This window comes from Anser brachyrhynchus (genome assembly GCF_964034855.1).
Source record: "Anser brachyrhynchus genome assembly, chromosome: 1".
Lineage (NCBI taxonomy): Eukaryota > Metazoa > Chordata > Aves > Anseriformes > Anatidae > Anser > Anser brachyrhynchus.
The window spans coordinates 89,287,738-89,306,114 of NC_137694.1; the positions used below are offsets into that span (position 1 = coordinate 89,287,738).

At 40.8% G+C, this 18,377-nt stretch overlaps 1 protein-coding gene across 14 annotated transcripts in view; it reads right to left on the reverse strand.

Moving 5' to 3' along the window:
• Positions 1-18,377, reverse strand: part of EPHA6 (EPH receptor A6) — a 568,875-nt gene that overhangs the window by 165,152 nt on the left and 385,346 nt on the right. For all 14 annotated transcript variants that reach the window (XR_013952651.1, XR_013952652.1, XM_080597214.1 and 11 more), the window contains one exon: positions 1,423-1,547. Coding sequence is in view for 12 of the 14 variants with exons in the window: in XM_080597214.1 (XP_080453340.1) it covers positions 1,423-1,547 (125 nt within the window). In the remaining 2 variants the exon portion in view is untranslated. The remainder of the gene's footprint in view (positions 1-1,422; positions 1,548-18,377) is intronic.

Below are 18,377 nucleotides of genomic sequence, written 5' to 3' on the forward strand. Positions count from 1 at the left end.
AGAAACAGACAGGAGCAGTTAAAAGTATATATATCACAGGGCCATGAAGCCTGTTTCTCTAGTCTTGTATAATGGACAGGACTTACCAATATGTAGATCTCTAAGAAGAGCTATTTGCCTTGTCACTCAGTATTGACAGATATTGGCAGATGATCTATTGATAAAAGATTTTTATAAATGTGAGCTTCATAATTTAACATCCATATGAATGGTTTTGGATATTTGTTCCCATATAATTGAATAAAAACTTGCTATTTCTCTATTTTAATTCACTTGGTTATTATTTTAATAGAAATAAACAAAAAAGGGCAGTGCTAGTCATAGTGTAGTTTACTATGGTAATGGATCAAAACTTGAAAGAGTTCCATCAGTGTAGGAAAATAAAGTTTGTTGCTTGACTGCCAAATATTCTAAACAAACTGTTTTCTCCCTCTAGCTATACTATTTAAATTACTTGGATTTTCCCCAGTTTACCCTTTTTTCCTGCATTATTAAAGCTGCATAATCTCAATAGAGAAGGGCAGCCAAGGAAGGAAATTCTGATATTTACAGAGCCTATCATCCCTAAATCTGTCTTTCATGCCTTGGCTTATATTACTGTTCTTTGTGGTCTTCTCACTTACCCATTAGTTCCATTGTGACTTTTAGATGGGGACAAAGAAACAGCAAGAACTGATTTAGCAGATTACTGTGTAAGATATGCACATCAAGAAATTCCTTCCTATGTTTCAAGGAATAAAGACATTGATTTGCACTAAATTTTTACACCAGTGCTAGGCCCTGTAGCTAACTGGAAACGATGAAATGTTCTGTGCTTTGGGAAAAGCAGGCTTCAGATTATGCTTTCGTAGGACATGCTGTCTGTTACCTTGTACCTTTTCCTGTAATGCACGTTGTTGCCTACTTTTATGTGAAATACCGTAATTTTGACAGGATGCCAGAAATGTGACATAAATGCCATGCAGTCTCTATCTCTTGTAACCCTCTAAATGAGGCTAATGAACTCTATCATTTAAGCACAGGTTATTGCTAAATAATAGCACAAAATGAAATTACATTGATGTTTACCTTAGATGTATTTTTTCGGTGCCACTCCAATGTAAAGCTTTTACAGTTTATACATCAAAACATTCTCAATCATACAATCAATTATCCATGTTCATAATTGCTGCTACTATGAGACAGGTATATCTACTCCCTGACTGCTGCTCTATTTGGTTCTGACATGAAACAAGACATTCATAAACAAGTGAGAAGTGCAACAACAAAAATCTGTACAAAATCCAACAAAAAAAGTCTACTTATAAAGCATTGTATATGGGATCAAGTGAAAAGTTTAAAATATTTTTTTTAAATACAAAAATAACAAAACATATTGATCTTTAGGAACTGAGTTGGGGTGATGCTGTAAGTGTGACCTACTTTCTCATAGTACTTGATCTCGTAGTCCAGAATGGCTCCATGGGGAAAATCCGGCTCTTGCCAGGAGAGGGCAATGCTGTTTTGGGAAGCCCAGTCCTTCCTTACCATACCTATCAAGGAGGGTGCTGAAAGGGAAAAGGATAACTAAGGGTTAAAGACAAAGCACACGGTTTATCCTTTCATCCCACTGTCTTAGGATACCAACCCGTGGTAACTTTGAGTGACCTCCAGGCAGAAAAGCATGACAGATGGCGATTCTCAGGGAAACCATATAACCTGGAATTAACATTGCAAGTACACACCAGTAACTCCTTCGTTAAAGTGCAGACCAGCTTCTGAGAAATGGCTATATACAAAAATACAGAAATGGCTTTTCTGTCGTTCCCAGAAAAAGGGGCCCGTGCCAGTCCCCACCGCTGGCTGTGCACAACCAGGATGCGCTGCTGGCTCTGAGGACATCATGTCCGGAGCAGAGCCGTGTTTCAGAAACAGTAAATTCAAAACTCAGGATACTATCCTTTAAATGTCGTAGCTCAGCTGTGTAAAACATCCATTTGATTTACCCCTTGGGGTAAAATAATGTGACACAACTTAAAAGAGATGCAACATATTCTGTTTCTGCTGGCTGGGCTGACAGAAGCAAGAGTGTTTCAGCCCATCAGGGAAGTGGCTGTGTGTACGCAACACGCAGCTTGTTCGAGGAGGCCAGGGGCAGGGACACAGTTACAGGCAAGCCATGGCAGCAAAAGTGCCCCAAGCCTACCTGAAGCAATTGACAGTGTAGGTCTGTGGCAGTGCGGCGAGCAGGAACTGCTTCCAGCAGCTTATGGAAGGGGCCTGACAGGGGTGGATGCACCCAAGAGCCAAACTATCTCACTGTGGGGCTAAGTGATTTTAAGAATTGGATTTGCTGCCCTTTTGGAGAAGAAGGATCAGCGCCTTCTATGTAATAATGTCAAATGGTGCAAAAATTCAATTCTGGAAAACTCTTTGCTTATTTTATTAATGTGGTCAAGTATGGCGAAGAAAGCCTAGTATTCTCCAGACACTAAAGCTGTTATACTTGTATTGACATGCAGCTTTCCCAAATGTCACAACAAAACCAATCACATTGTTCAACAGTCTTGAAGACAACTGAGAAAGTTGAACAAACCAGCTCTCAAACAGCACATCCGAGTTCTGCCAACTTCCTGAGGTTGTCTCCCACAAAAAAGGTGCTTCCAGTGGTTCACAGCTTTCCCTATTTGTCATTCAAGTAACATATACCACTTTATTACACACCCTCCCCCATTCCTCTCTTTTATGAATCTTACTTAACCTCTTGTAAGCTCCTAAGGAACTGTCTCCTAAAAATAACATGCTTTTATGACTTCAGGTTTTATCTTTTGGATGAAGGAGTCTCCCTAGGAAAATAAAATAAGAATCTGCATCTAGTCACAAAATTCTGCACCTTTGTTTTCTTTCCTGTAAATATTTCAGGAAGTTTAAGAGGTGAAAACAATCAATAAACTCTAGAAAGCAAACAAACACTAAAGAAAACAAAACTGATTGTTTTCCTTTGAAAGAAGGGAAGCTCTACACACAAACATGCATAGAACAATCTCGTCTGTGATAGTGAGAGAAAATAAGCTTCTATCCACTTTCAGCCCTCCCTGTGGATAACTATTGTGTGGTGTAACAATCCAGTCCACTTCGATGTAAAAAAAGCCAACAGCCCAACACATGATACTGAATGAAAAAAAAAACGAACACCTACTAACAATGATATTAAGTGGATAAAATAGCTTACACAAGAAACTTTCCCACACCTGTACTTATGCCATTTTAACCACAGGTCTGATGCAAGGGAATGAGCGAAAAAAAAAAAGAAAAAAAAAAAGAATTCCTGCCTTGCCAAATAAAGGATTAATGTATCTATCAGGAAGTCCTTAAACAGTATAATGGAAGTAGAAACAAATAAATAAAAAGCGTTCATAAATTCTGGGCAAAAATGTTATCCCTGGGTACGTATAAATACTCCCTCAGTTAAAATGATATTTTTGTTCTTGAAAATCTAGGGTGAAGCTGAGCTCTAGTAATATTACTCTGGGGTAAAATCAGCTACTCCAAGCAGGGAAAAAAGACCAGTCTGTTTAAAGGAAATCACGAGGTAGCAAAAATGGTTTTGTACTTGTAAAACACTGATGAAGGACCTATGAGGGCAATTCCTCATATACATTTGTTTATTGTTTGTTGTTTTGAGTCATTCACTGGCATCAAGATGTGATTTAGAGGTGGAGTATAAGGGAGCTTTGCAGATTTGTCTGATACACCCTGTGTGCCTGCTCATGCCTGAGGGACCTCAGCTGGGCCACCTTCCTCAGCATACCGTGGCTTCATCACACTATGTTGTGGGTTCATTAATCCAATAACCAAATCCTTGCAAAAACATCCAGTTTGATTAGAGAAAGCACCAGGTTAAAATGCAAATATAATTATACTCATGGTCTTTCTAGGCTTTTCAAAATATGAACCACTGGTATTACACTTCTTCAGATTATGACCTAACCTTTGTATGCTTTTCATACGCACTGCATGTGGTGCATTTTTCTTTGGGTTCTGATTTAAAAACTTATATGACAATTTAAGTTTGTATTCAGCCTGAGTTCACTGCAGTGACTCTTCCATTTGAGCAAATGCATGTCATAACACAGTCTTGGTGTAACAGAAGATCAGCTCAAACACTATCAGAAGCAGCCCATGTCTTCTCCCCAGGAAACAACTCAGTAGCAAAGTAATGGAAGAAAATTACTTCAGCCCTCTTGTAAACCAGCGCTGCTTGACCTGCACTTGAAACCAAAAATCCCATGCAGCAAGGCTCATGTCACACCTGTACCACAGTGCCATCAAAATGTGAAGGTATGTACATAAGGCTCTGAATACAAGAAGAATAATTTTGTTTGTACTAGGGTACTGAGCAAAAATTAGGACTTTTTCTTTTCTCTTTTTTTTTTCCTCAAAAAAAAAAAAAGCCTCAAGACTCATCATTAACTATTTCTTAAATGTCCAGAAGGATGATCCTACTATTTGTCACACACAGATTATCTATTCACATCTCAGAGGCAATAAGTACTTAGAAAAAGAAAAGGATTCCAGTCAGAAAGTTATTGTATGAAGAAATGGGCAAATAAGACTAAGTAATTAAAAGCCGCAGCTAGCTCAGTTTCTATTTCTTTAGTTCTTGTGAAGTGGTTTTAAAAACAATACTTTCTATGGAGAAATTTCAGCTTCTTATATGAGTTGCTCACTAGAGCAGAAGTTATTTAGACCCTAAAGATCCTACCCATTTATTGTTTGAGCTCTCTAACTGTGAAATTGTAAGATAGGTAAATCCTATTTGCTCATTTATAAAGACTTCTCTAATGTTCCTATGATGAATCAATGGGAAGTTCTTTTAATTAGTTGTTTCAAATCCAGAAGCTGCAGGAGAGCTCTAATTTGGTTACCCAATGAAACCATTTGGAAAAAAAAATGCTTAGAAGCCCAGCATGGCTTTTAATCACTTTAATGGCAGCATTTTCTTGCCATTGGTACTAAGCTGAAGGATGGTTTCTGGCTCTTGAGCTCAGTGTTGATCTCTGTTTTGTACTGAGGATTCTTTGCACCATCTGCTGTCTACGTTTTCCTCTACACTGTTATAAATTTCTTGAATTGCAATGAGTCATCTACAGCTCTGTCAGCTCCTCATTTAATTTAGTCTGATAAGTTCCTTTGTCTTTTCAAAATTGAATTGAAAGTTCATTCCTTAATTCAGAGCGAGCTTTTTTTATTCTAAATGCCTTTCGCTTCTCTCCTTTTCAGAATCCCTTTTCTCATACTCTACATAGAAGGCAGAAAATGTGTATTTCAAATGATGGTTGGAATTCAGTATCGTTTCTCTAGATAGAGTTTCTCTTCATCCTAGATTGACTTCCATTATCTGTAACTGATTTCAAAACAATGATCTGTAGGAGAATCTTTTTTCCTTGAGTCCATTTTCTAATTTTCAAATTTCTTGTTTCATATTTTTAAAAGTAGGCACAGAATTTCCAACATTTCTCACCTGGTTTCTGGGGCTAAACAAATTTGATATATTACCCACTCACCATGAAGAAGCCTTAGACCCAGCAGTTGCTGATGGCAAAAGCTGACCTGATGTCTGTCCGTATCTGGACTATACCCCTGTAGTATCTCATTTCAAGCCTTATTTCTCTAGTGAAGAGAAACCATGTCAGTGCACTGACATTTTATTGGCTGTCAGAACAGGCCCTACTAGGAACATATAAACACTTTTGTGTTAAAAAACTACCATCAAACAAACAAGATAAGCTACATCATCATTCTCCCCTTTCCTCCTTTCCTCCCTGCACTGCATCTGTTTTGCCAAGGTCAATGAAGTGTCAGTACATACAAATTCGGGGTGGCAGGGGGATCTGAAGTGCACATGTGGTGTGGTGAGGACTGCAACTCCGGTCATTTAGACACCATCCTCACGGAAAGGCTAATGACCTTCATGTGTAAAATACTGCCATTGGGAATAACGTGGTTTAATTTACTTAGGTGTTTCTATACCATCACCATTACCAATAACAATCTGAATTGTAATAAATACAGGCTATTCTTTCCTTGAGACCCCTGCTTGCTTCAAGACACAGGAAAGACAACTCACCAAAATATAGGGCTTTATCACATTTTCTGAATAAAGCTTTCCCAGCGAAGGAGGGAATCCAGCCTCCTCCCTACCTGTTCTTTCTCTCCTACCTCGGCCACTTCCCAACTGAAGTTGAGGGAAAACACTGACTGAGGCCCACTCAGCAACCAGTCTTTTTTTTTGCAAACTCATTAATTGAATCCTCCTAGTTTCCTATGACACAGTTAGAGGAAGAAACATACTTTAGCATCCTCCAAGGAGTCTGCTTTCCTCTTGTTATTGCATTAATGGAAGGACTGTTGCAGGTGGAAGAATCATATAATCATTAAGGTTGGAAAAGACCTCCAAGATTATCTGGTCCAACCATCACCCTACTACCAATGTCACCCAATAAACCATGTCTCTAAGCACCAGGTCCAACCTTTCCTTGAACACCCCCAGGGATGGTGACTCCACCACCTCCCTGGGCAACCCGTTCCAAAGCTTGACTGCTCTTTCTGAGAAAAAATGTCTCCTCATTTCTAACCTAAACCTCCTCTGGCTCAACTTGAGGCCATTCCCTCTAGTCCTATAACTAGTTACCTGCAAGAAGAGGCTGACCCCCAGCTCCCCACACCTTCCTTTCAGGTAGTTGTAGAGAGCAATAAGGTCTCCCCTGAGCCTCCTCTTCTCCAGACTGAACACCCCCAGTTCCCTCAGCCGCTCCTCACAGGACTTGTGGTCCAGGCCCTTCACCAGTTTCATAGCTCTTCTCTGGATACAGTCAAGCACCTCGATGACCTTCTTGTAGTGTGGGGCCCAAAGCTGAACACAGTGCTCAAGGTGCGGCCTCACCAGAGCTGAGTACAGGGGGATGATCACCTCCCTGCTCCTGCTGGCTACACTATTCCTGATACAAGCCAGGATGCTGTTGGCCTTCTTGACCACCTGGGCACACTACCAGGTTGTGTTCAGGAGAGCATCAACCAGCACCCCCAGATCTTTTTTCCTCTGCACAGCTTTTGAGCCACTCTCCTCCAAGCCTGTAGTGCTGCATGGGGTTGTTGTGGCCACAGTGCAGGACCCAGCACTTAGCCATGTTGAACCTCATCCCATTGGCCTCAGCCCATCGACCCATCCTGCCCAGGTCCCTCTGCAGGGCCTCCCTACCCTCTGGCAGATCGACAGGAAGAAATATCAGTGCTATGAGGACTAATTTAAGTTGACTTTGGTTTCATGTCTGTGTTGGTCAGAAAGCTAAAGAAGATGGGTTTACTGTTCTTTAAAGAAAAAGACTTTTCCAAACTTATATCACAGGTAAATGGTATGAATTAATTTACACACAAAACTATGCATAACACTACAAAAGCTATGGTTACCTAATTATCCAAAACCCATTCAACAGAAATTTTAGGAAAGTAATGAAACAGATTATGGTGTAAGTACATTAACTTTCTAATGTTTTGTCCTATGGCTTAATTATGATGCTAGAAAGTTACTTAGTAAAGCACCAATAATATTAGATTATAAGGCAAAAAGTTGTCTAGATTTGTATTTCGCATTATAAATACAGCCATACTGTATTTATAAATAAAAAGTGTCATTTTTTTTTTCAAACCATACATATGGACTATTTATAACTGTTAATCATAGAGATGTACCAAGGTCCAGTATTATTCTGCGTGGTAAAAACCTTTCCACTTCTTTCTATACCAGAAAATGCTATTATATATACTCATTATTTCTCTAGCCTAGATTCTGTAACTATATTAGAATTTCTATACTATTTGATGCTGAGTATGATTTTATATTATACATAGCAATAAATGAACTCTGGCTTTTTATTCGTGATCCCACACTTGGAAAAATTGTTATTTCAGGACACTGGAGGAAAAAAATATTGATTTTACTTCTGATTCTGGAAAGTCTGTAAGGGAGGTAATAAACAATAAAAAGATTTTTTCTTAGGGGAGACATATTACTCCAGTAGCAGAACTGGAAGTAATGAAATAACATTTCCTGATCAATGATAATGTCTTCTGTATTATTAGCATTTGCGCTATTTACCAAGGAAGGATTTACCAGGGAAGCTGAGGCCAAAACCTTTCAGCCTTCGTTACTAATGCTACCCGTAATACATATTCTTGGTCAACTGACAAAGATCAGGACTGCCTATCGTCTCCAGCAGCCTTCGTTCCTACTTATTATTAGGGATTATTAGCCCTCCAGCAGAGATGCATTTCATTCTTTCTTTCTTTTGTGCTTGTTTGTTAATATTTCTATTTTTGTAGGATAACGGAAGAGACTATTTTATGGGTGGAGAATGTGATAGGGATTCAGGAGACCTACGTTTATATCTTTTCTGGTCACACTCTAGAGATTTTCTTCAATATCTGTGACTGAGCTATCCTAACCTACCAGGAATGTCAATACCTTCCATTATTTCCAGTATGAAAGCACTTCCATATAAGTGTCTATATGGAGGGCTGTATAAAGGCTAAAAATTTATAGATTAAGCACAAGTTCACATAGAAAATCTCCAGTAAATATGAACATAAATTATTTTTTTATAAAAAATATAGTCTCTAATGAATCACTACTTTTTAAAGATGTGTACAGGGCTGAAACATCTTTGTGTTTATCCTTAATTCAGTAATAATTACTTTTCTTATCATACAAGGCTGCTTCCAATTAGTACAGGTACTAGATAAGATACTTGATTCTTCACATAATAGAGTCTCTTATCTTCCTAATCACTTCAGTGGTAATTTACAGTTATAATGCTTGGAGGGTATACTATTACTGGCTCGAACTTTGGAGTTCGAAGTTGAATATGGACTTTTCCTGACAAGGCATTAGCAAATTAACAACTTAGGGTGTAAAATAATGTTTTTAGTTTATATTCTTACACTAGTTCCCTAAAGGTTTGCATTCGAAAGACAGCATACCAGTACACTTCTTTTGAAGCACTTCATTTACTCAAAAATATGCCTCCAGCAAGCTATAATTACAATCTTTCCCTCCATTTTAAATTCTTTCCCCTTGCAGATTTTCTTTGCTTGCTTAGAAATGGTGGGAACAAGCCAAGTGAACTTAATCCCATTATTAAAAAACAGATTCTGCTACAGTATTCTGGGCTAAAGGTCATGGTAGATGTAACCCCCAAATCTCTTCCAGGCTAAATGCAGATTTAACATAATTTTTTTCTACTACGTTCCATAACACAATTCTTTATTCCTTGCTGCTGAGTTTCTCTCTAATCTATTGTTGGTCTTACGTATGAAGACAATAATTATTTGCCCATACAATTTTTCAACACTACAGATTTTCTTTCACTTGCAGAACATGCTGCCATTCATTATTTTACAAGCTTGAGACAGAAGCACTCCTAGATCTTTACTACTAACAGGACTTGCTCACTCCCTGTTTCTTCTAAATATCTTCAGGAGATATTTAAAAGAAATTCTTTGAAATAAAGTCTTATCACCTGTCAACCTGTATGGATGTTCTGTTCTCTCTGATGAGGTGTATGTGTGAAACACATCCTCAAAGTTCAGTATTTTATATTTTTTTAAAATATTTTGCATAATTACTACTACAGTGAACAATTTAAAATATTTAATGATGTATTTCTTTAAATTACATTAGCTAAAATAATCACACAAATCTTTTCCAAAAATGTATGTTTTAAGGAGTTACTTTATATGCTCTGTATTTCTGAACCAAGCAGGATAACTTCAGTTCAAAAAAGCTCAGTGGAAATGTAAACTTTCAGGAATCATATGCAAACCAAAAAACGTGTAAAACTAAAAAGAGTCCCCTGCCATATAAATGGAAATAATGTCAAATCAATGCCCTCTGACAATCAAAGGGATTTGCACCAGAATAATCAAATTCTTGGCTCCTTTCCATTGCCTTTTATTGCTGGAGCTGCCAATATGCAGCTTAAAGATGTAATAGGTCACTGGGAATCCTGCTGAGGGGCCAGCTCCCCCCAAATCAGAGGTTTCTCTGTCCTTGCTTGGCAGAAGACAACGTTATGGTTGTGTGGCACCGGCATATGAGCTCAAGTCAGGTAGCAGCACGAATCACAGCAGGCTGAATCACACAGCAAGAACATGGTATTGGGTACCCATGGTACCCTTCATTTCATCTCCTTCTCCTAGGCATTTTGTTCTGGATCAGGTGATGGGCTGCTTGATGGCACCGGGAAATGTATAAGAGACCCCCCCTGCCGCAAGCAAATCACTTTCCTTCCCATCACCTGTTATGATGACTGTAAACCCTGCAGCAAAAGTAACAGGATACACGTTCTTAAGCAGAAATTTTTCTGCTTTGGCGAACTCAAATGTTATGTGTTGTATTGCTCACAGTTCCTCCTGACTCAGATGTTGCCACTCATTGCTGTGTACCATTTCAAACCAGTGTGCGTGCTTCTGGGAAACCACTCCTGACATGAAGGATTCCTCCTAAAAATGATGTCAGGGTCGCTTATAAAGTTTCCTTTCTAGGAAATCTGTGTTAAAAGAGAAGGAGGTGGAAGAAATTGGTTTACCAGCAGAATCAGATTGCAACTATAATGCTGTTAATCAGCATGAAAAAAAGATGTGCTGCAGCCAATGTGTTATGTGAGTTATAAATATCGTGCCAGCACTGCTAGGTGCCCTATGATGCGGGGACAACCTGTGGTGACACATTTGTCCAAAGAACCTTGTTTTCAGACGCCTAATGTAACCTGAGAATTGGTATAAATTTATTGGAAATACAACTTGAGGTTAAGAAGGCGTCATTTATTGCAGCAAGATGTCATTATTGAAACAGAGCTGTAAGTAAGTCTCATTCAGCAACAACCCCTCCAGGGTCAAGTGGAACCAAATTGCTCTGCAGAACTTCCTGCTGCTAAATTGATCACAGAAGTTTGAAAATGAAATAAGCAGGTTAAAAAGCACTAGGAAATCTGCAATCTTTTCACTCCATTAATTGCTAGTCATCCTGGGATGTAACAGATGAGCCTAAAATGTACAATCATTTCAGGAAATCTTCCCTGCTCTTGTTTATATCAAAATATGAAACTACAGATTGTAGGTCATTTTCTGTCAAACAGTACTTTACAGGTCTGAAAGAGGTTTTTATTTTAGCAAGGAAATCATGAATGCTTTATTTGAACACCTTCTCTGAACCTTCTGTAAAAGCTGTTTGTTGGCATGTGCAGAGAATGTCAGAGCTACTGTACTTTAATATTCTCAGTTAATGTAAGTACATGCAGATACATCTGATACTGACTTAAAATGTACATCTTCCAACAATTCTCCCACAAATGTTGGTTCTTACAGAGCATTTTATTTATCAGTGATGCAGAATAAATATGCCCTCATAAATTGATTCTCCCAATGACGTTACAAACAAAATTATATTACATACATAAATGCTACAACCACTCCAAAGGTATGTTGTTATCTGCTCTTTACAAAAAATAATCAGAAATGATAACAGCTATCATTTAGTATGCCTCTGCAAACAGTTTTATGTGCACGGTCATGCATCCTTTAAATCTTTAGTATGCATGCCTAAGCACAGAAAAGCACACCCTTTTAAACCCTGGCATATAGACTCACAAGACAGACAATGCGAAGCACTTCCAGAAGACCAGTATGTTACTGGCTTGTACTTGACGCACATGAATCACTGAAAAGCACTGTTGCTGTCAAATGCATGTTAGGTGCTCAATTTCTTGTCACAGAATCACAGATGCACAGATTCACAGAATGTCTGGGGTTGGCAGGGACCTCTGAAGATCATCTAGTCAAACCCCCTGTCAAGCAGGATCACCTATGGCGCACTGTGCAGGATGGCATCCAGGGGGGATTTGAATATCTCCAGAGAAGGAGACTCCACAGCCTCTCTGGGCAGCCTATTCCAGTGCTCTGTCACCCTCACAGTAAAGAAGTGCCCCCTCATATTCAGCCCAAACCTCCTGTGCTTCAGTTTGTGCCTGTTGCCTCTTGTCCTGTCACTAGTCACCACTGAAAAGAGACCAGCTCCATCCTCAGAGACAGGCGACTCCAGAGGGCAGTTTCTCATGCCTATCAGAGACACCTCCTGAGGGTGGCACAGACTGCACACTGAAGCTGCCTGTGTGAAGGCTGGACTTGAGATGTCTGCCAGTAGATCAAAGGTATCACCCAATTTCAGTCACAGGGTTCATTACATGCATCACTACTAATAGCAAAGAAGCTTAGGACAAAATCAGGCATGGATCTTCTTCATAGGTGACCTCTAGAGCAATGCAAGAGCAATTTTAGATATGTCAACATCCTAAACAAAGTGCTTTTTCATTTAGTTGTATTTGTATGACCCAACATAGTGTTGCACAGACATATCTGAGTTAGCCAATTAGCTTGCGTACTGAAACTAATACACCTGCATTAGCTCAGACTGATTAATTCTTTTGAGAAGACACTAACACAGTAATGAGCTATGCTGGAAAGATAACGGAAAGATATCAAGAATTGGAAAAAGAGCAATTAATGGAAGGCTGACTTATGAGCTGAGGTTAAGGAAAGATGATGCACACTGATTATGTGCAAATAATAGCAGTCTATAAAGGTAAGTTATACCAATTCTCTCCTGATGTCTACGAATGGCAGAAAGAGAGAACTAATGAATAGAAGTAGCATGGTCAAATTATCAAGAAACCATAAACAAGGAACACATGCTGTAGTGTAGTGAGGGACCACTTACTTCTTCTATTAGTTAGACCACTAGGATGTCTGCACACCTCTGAGTCTGTGGACAGGCTGTCAAGTTGAGATACAGAAGCAATGACACTTAAAAGGAGCATGGCAAATCCCTAAAACAGAACAACAGCTGGGTGGAATGGACGGATAGCCTTTCTTACCTCTCATTTCAGACATGTCTAGGCTCTGAGGCTCAGAAAAGGCAAAGGCTGTTTGTGAACTACTGCACTCAAATATTGTGAAATAATCTTCAACAAGTTTAAAAAACAAATGTCTTTTATGTGCTTTCCTGTTTCAAGAAGATTGAGACAAAAATCTCTAGAGTTAAAGAACCATTGGGAGCTTAAGAGCTTTCATCCTTCTGATCAACAAAACAGAAGAGCCTAGAAATTAGATCAGAAAACAGGCAGTAAAAGAATTTCTAAGGAAGATTTGTAGAATCCTGGGCAATTATGGAATAACCTTACAAAAGGGAAGATTTTTCACCTATTCACTGCTACTTAGCTTATGCCCTAGAGCTTGTGGTTTTATACTTGTTACACATATCCATGCCCATACACTGATAGACAATCTGCTGAAAAAGATACAAGTGAGAAAAACAAACAAACAAACAAAAACTCATGCATTCACAATTCTAGATCAGTGCATCACTAAGTTTAATGAACCTGACTTTTATTTTCAGTAAATTAATTATCTGATGATTACCCTCTTAACAAAAACCCGTGAATCCTCAGGGATCTTTCATTACGTCCCTTTCGTATTTCTATTCTTTTTCTTTGCGCTGTATTAAACAGATTTGGTGTTCTTCCAAGTTCTGCATGCTGAACTGTTTGAACTATTAGTATAAACTTAAAGTTTTCTTCCCAAGAGTACTCTTCATCTACCTGGTAATTACAGGCCAGTCAATCAATGTCACGGCGGCCCAAGACCATGTCCGGACAGCTATTGACTGTCACCAGTGTGTAACTCTACAATGTTTCTGAGCAGCCTCTGCCAGTGCTTGGTCACCTTCACAAGCACATCCTGATGCGCAGACAGAACTGCCTGTGAGAAGAAATGAAAAAGGAGAAGTGTGTGTTTGGAGAGACGGGTGGAAAGGGAGAACAAAAGCAAACAGAAAGAAAAAAAGGAAACGAGCAGGTGAGAGGACAGGAGATAAGTGAGGCCAGGCGAGGACAGGCGAGGAGGAATTGCTGTGATGCAGCTGTGGTGCCTGTGACAGCACCCGTTCCAATGCCTGAGTACTCTTTCTCAGAAGAAATGCCTCCTAATTTCCAACCGAAGCCTTCCCTGGTGCAACGTGAGGCTATTCCCTCTAGTCAGTCTCACTTCAGTGCCAGGTAAAACTATGGAGTTTTTTTAATGTTTTTATTTTTATTTTTATTTTTTTTCTGGGAGTTACTGAAAAACTCCCAAAATTGAGTTTACTGAGGCCCACTGATGGGCCTCAGTGTGCCTACCAAGGGCCAAGCTGGAGAACCTGCCCGTCCCAGACATCCCCTGGGTGCTGGTGCCTCAGGACTGAGCACATCGGACACACAGAAGACACTGCTCAACAGGCAGTGGGAATTGCTCTGGAACAGTTTCTCTGCAGCCAGACGGTATTTGGGGTCCCGGGCAGCTGAGGAAGATGTGTGGAGGCTTGCAACACAAACAGCTGATAGCAGCAGGCAGTGACCACTCAACCTCTTGGAGAGAGTCCATTCCGTCCAGGAGCTTCCGCCTACGCAGAGGCCAATAAATTGCTCGTGTTAACAAACGCTCTGTCTGTGACGGCCTGTGCAGCACTCGGGGGGGGGGAACATGGACATAGGGTACTGAGTGCACCGCTGACACGCAATTGGGAAGCATTTTCCAAAAAAAGAACCACAGACCACCTCAAGTTAGAAGCGACCTCTGGAGGTCACCTGGTCCGTTTCCCCTGCTCAAGCAAGGCCACCTAGAGCAGGCTGCCCAAGACCATGCCCAAGACGTGGTAATTACAGGCCTGTCAGTCTCGCCTCAGTGCCAGGTAAAAGTATGGAGAAAATTATTCTAGGAGTTACTGAAAAACACTTGAAAGACAACGCGGTCATCGGTCGTAGACAACACAGGTTCGTGAGGGGAAAGTCCTGCTGAACGAACTTCATTTCGTCTTACAACAACCTTTCCCATCTAGTCGACCTAGGGAAGCCAGCTGATGTCATCTTTCCGGATTTCAGCAGAGCTTTTGATACTGCTTCACACAGTATCCTTCCGGACAAAACGTCCAGCCTACAGCTAGACAAATGCATAGTATGATGGGTGAACAATTGCCTGGAGGCTCAGGCTCAAAGGGTTATGGCAAATGGGGTTTCATCAGGCTGCTGGCCAGCCCCTAGTGGCGTTGCCCAGGGCTCCATTTTTGGTCCGGTTCTCCTCAATGTCTTCATAAAAGACTCGGGCGTAGGACTTGAAGGTGTTTTGAGTAGGTGACACTAAACCGGTGACACTGAACTGGGAGGCGCTGTTGACTCCCTCAAGGGTAGAGAGGCCTTGCAGAGAGATCTTGACAGACTAGAGTGCCGGGCGGTCATCAACTGTATCCAGTCTAACAAGAGGGAGTGCTGGATTCTTCCCCTGGGAAGGGGCAATCCTGAACATACATGCAGACTGGGGGATGAGAGGCTGGAGAGCAGCCCCACAGAAAAGGAGCTGGGGGTTCTGGTCGATGGCAAGTTGGATAGGAGTCAGCAGTTTTGGGCACCGCAGTAGAAGGAGGGTACAAAACAACTAAAGAGTGTCCAAAGGAGGCCAACAAAGACGGTGAAGGGTCCAGAGGGGAAAACTTATGAGGAGCAGCAGAGGTAACTTGGGTTGTTCAGCTTAGAGAAGAGAAGGCTGAGGAGCGAGCGACCTCATCACCATCTACAGCTTCCTTTTCACCTTCCTTTTCACCAGTGTTCTTTTCCCCTTGATAATTTACCACAAAGACATTCAAGAAATCGTATTTATATCAGAAGGAGTAAGAGCAAGAATGTTTTGCGTCACATATTAAGAGAAGAAGAAATTTGTCACTGTTTTAGGGACCTTCCGTGTGACATGATAAGTCTTCTCATGTCCAAGAGCTGCAAGGACCTTCCCACAAACTTGCAGGGAGGTGACGCGAGGGGGGTTGCCGTGATGCAGCTGTGGTGCCTGTGACAGCACAAAGGACGCGTCACAGCGGGGGAGCTGTCATCAGGGCCAGCAGCAGGCAGCGCCACCACACTGTGGCCTTGGCCGTCGGTGAGTGCGGTTCGCACCTCCTGCAAGCCATGGCTCGCCTGATCTTCCTCGCCCTGGCTGTGCTGGGCATTGTCCAGAAGCCATGGCTGGTGAACGATCATCTGGATGCGGATGGGCACGAGAGAGTGCAGCAGCATGCAGAGCAGCTGATTGAAGGCATGGCTCGGCTGCTGCAAGAGATGGAGGAGAGCAGCCAGGAGCAGAGCGGGGTGGCCCTGGGAGCTCTGCTCTTCACTGCATTGAAGCAGTGGCAGCTCTGGGCCTTGGTTGAGCTCCTTGTCCTGATCTTTGGGCTCTGCCGCTGGCTCAGGAAAAGGAGCCGTGAGATGGGCAGCAGCAGTGAACATGGCAGCTCTACAAGGAAGGAGGAGGAGAATGATGACGCAGACGAAGACAGCGACGCTGATGACAGCTGGGATCTGGGCAGAGTTTGGGCCGATAGCACCCAGTGGCCGGCGCCCTACCTGGCTGACAAGTGTCCGTAAGCGGCAGGTCCAACAATTGGCTGAAGGCTGAGGCTCAAAGGTTTATGGCAAATGGGCTTTCTTCGTGTTGCTGGCCAGCCCCTAGTGGTGTTGCCTAGGGCTCCATTTTTGGTCCAGTTCTCTTCAATTTTTTCATAAATGACTTCGATGCTGGATTTGAATGTGTTCTGATTAAGTTTTCGGATGAGACTAAAGTGAAAGGAGAGGCTGACTCAGTCCCTACCTGGTCTCAGATATACGGTTTGATTTTTGGGTCATCGTGTGTGGAGTCAATTCAGAGCATGCACAAGAGCAGAACTTGAGAATTTGGAAAACTTTCAGTTTGACAACTTATTTAGTCACATATGGGAGTTAAGCACTGTCATTGTTAGATGATGGTATTGCACAATACAGTATCACTGGCATAACTCACAAAATACTGTTCTTATGAATAAAATACTATTCAGCCTCTTTTTCTCTTAAGCATATCATCATATTTCATGACCTATTTAGGTATTTTAAATAATTATTGATATCTCACTTTTTTTTGTGTGCGTGATTCAATTTTGAGTCTGGAGTCTGACTGGAAAGTTCAAGAAATTATTATATTCACAAAAGTTATCTGATGTTCTTTGACAAACAAACAAAAAACAAACCGTAAGATCCCCTAATTCAGATCTACGTTTCTCAGTAGTTGGCAATGATCTCTGCTTCTGTCACATCCACCTTAAATCTTCAATAACATGCAATATTTTCAAATCCCTCTGTACTCAAACATATGGTGAAACCTGTGCAAAACAGCCACTGAAACACAGAACAACTAATAAGGGAGCTTTTATATAGCAAAAAAATCTCTATACATGTAGCAATCTCTTGTACACCATCTTGAGGTGTTCCTATCTTACCATGGCCATGAAAGGGTACTGACAAATCCAGATGTGTGCACTCTAGATCTACTAGTTCTGTGTGTATTGTTCAGAAGATAATGGTTCATAAAATGTGATAAAAAATGAAGTTTAAAAATAGCAAAATAAATAATGCAGTGTACCTTCCTAACAATTTTCTAAAAATATTGTGCTTGCACAGAATAATTCTGTGCCAATAACCTTATGGAAAAGAATTAATGATAACAAATGGGCTATTTATGTATTGCAATTTTTCATCCCAGATGTGCTTGTTATCATTTTGAGGAACCCACATCAATGGTATTAATTTGCTGAGCCATCATGCTAACTTTGCCATAAATCAGAATTTTCTATGCTTCACTAATGATCATGATCACAAACCATTAGTGGTGTTGATTTAGCTACTCTAGCCATGGGTGGTCAGATAGATTGTGACTGGGTTTATAACTTTCATGTAATGCAAGCTGATCTTCCCCTGAAATGTCTTTCCAAAAATTTCCACTTTGACTGAATGCATAAAGACTTGAGGAAGAAAGCCTGTTGGATAATTAATTCATTGGCTCTGGCTGACAAGAGAGGATTTGGTTGATCTAAGAATGCATTCCTCTTCCTGCAACCGCTTTGAGTTTGGTGGTGTTTCATTATCAGTCCTCACTTTCTGATCAGTTCCCTTTATATTTACATCAGAGGATTCAGTTACTTTAGGAATCTAATTCAAATGGGATGCCCAAAGTTAGGAGCATCAAGACCATGTACAAATAGTGCAGGCAGATAGATGGAGAGGCAGAGCACTGATCTTAGATTTCTGAAATAAATAAGCACCCTATGCCTTCTTTGGTGCCTCACCAAGCAACTGAGGTTCACAAACATACCTCCACGAGCTAAATGGGATTTCGTCTCTTAGTGCTGCTTGTCCAGAGACAGACAGTTTTCCCTTCCTCCAACTTCACACAGT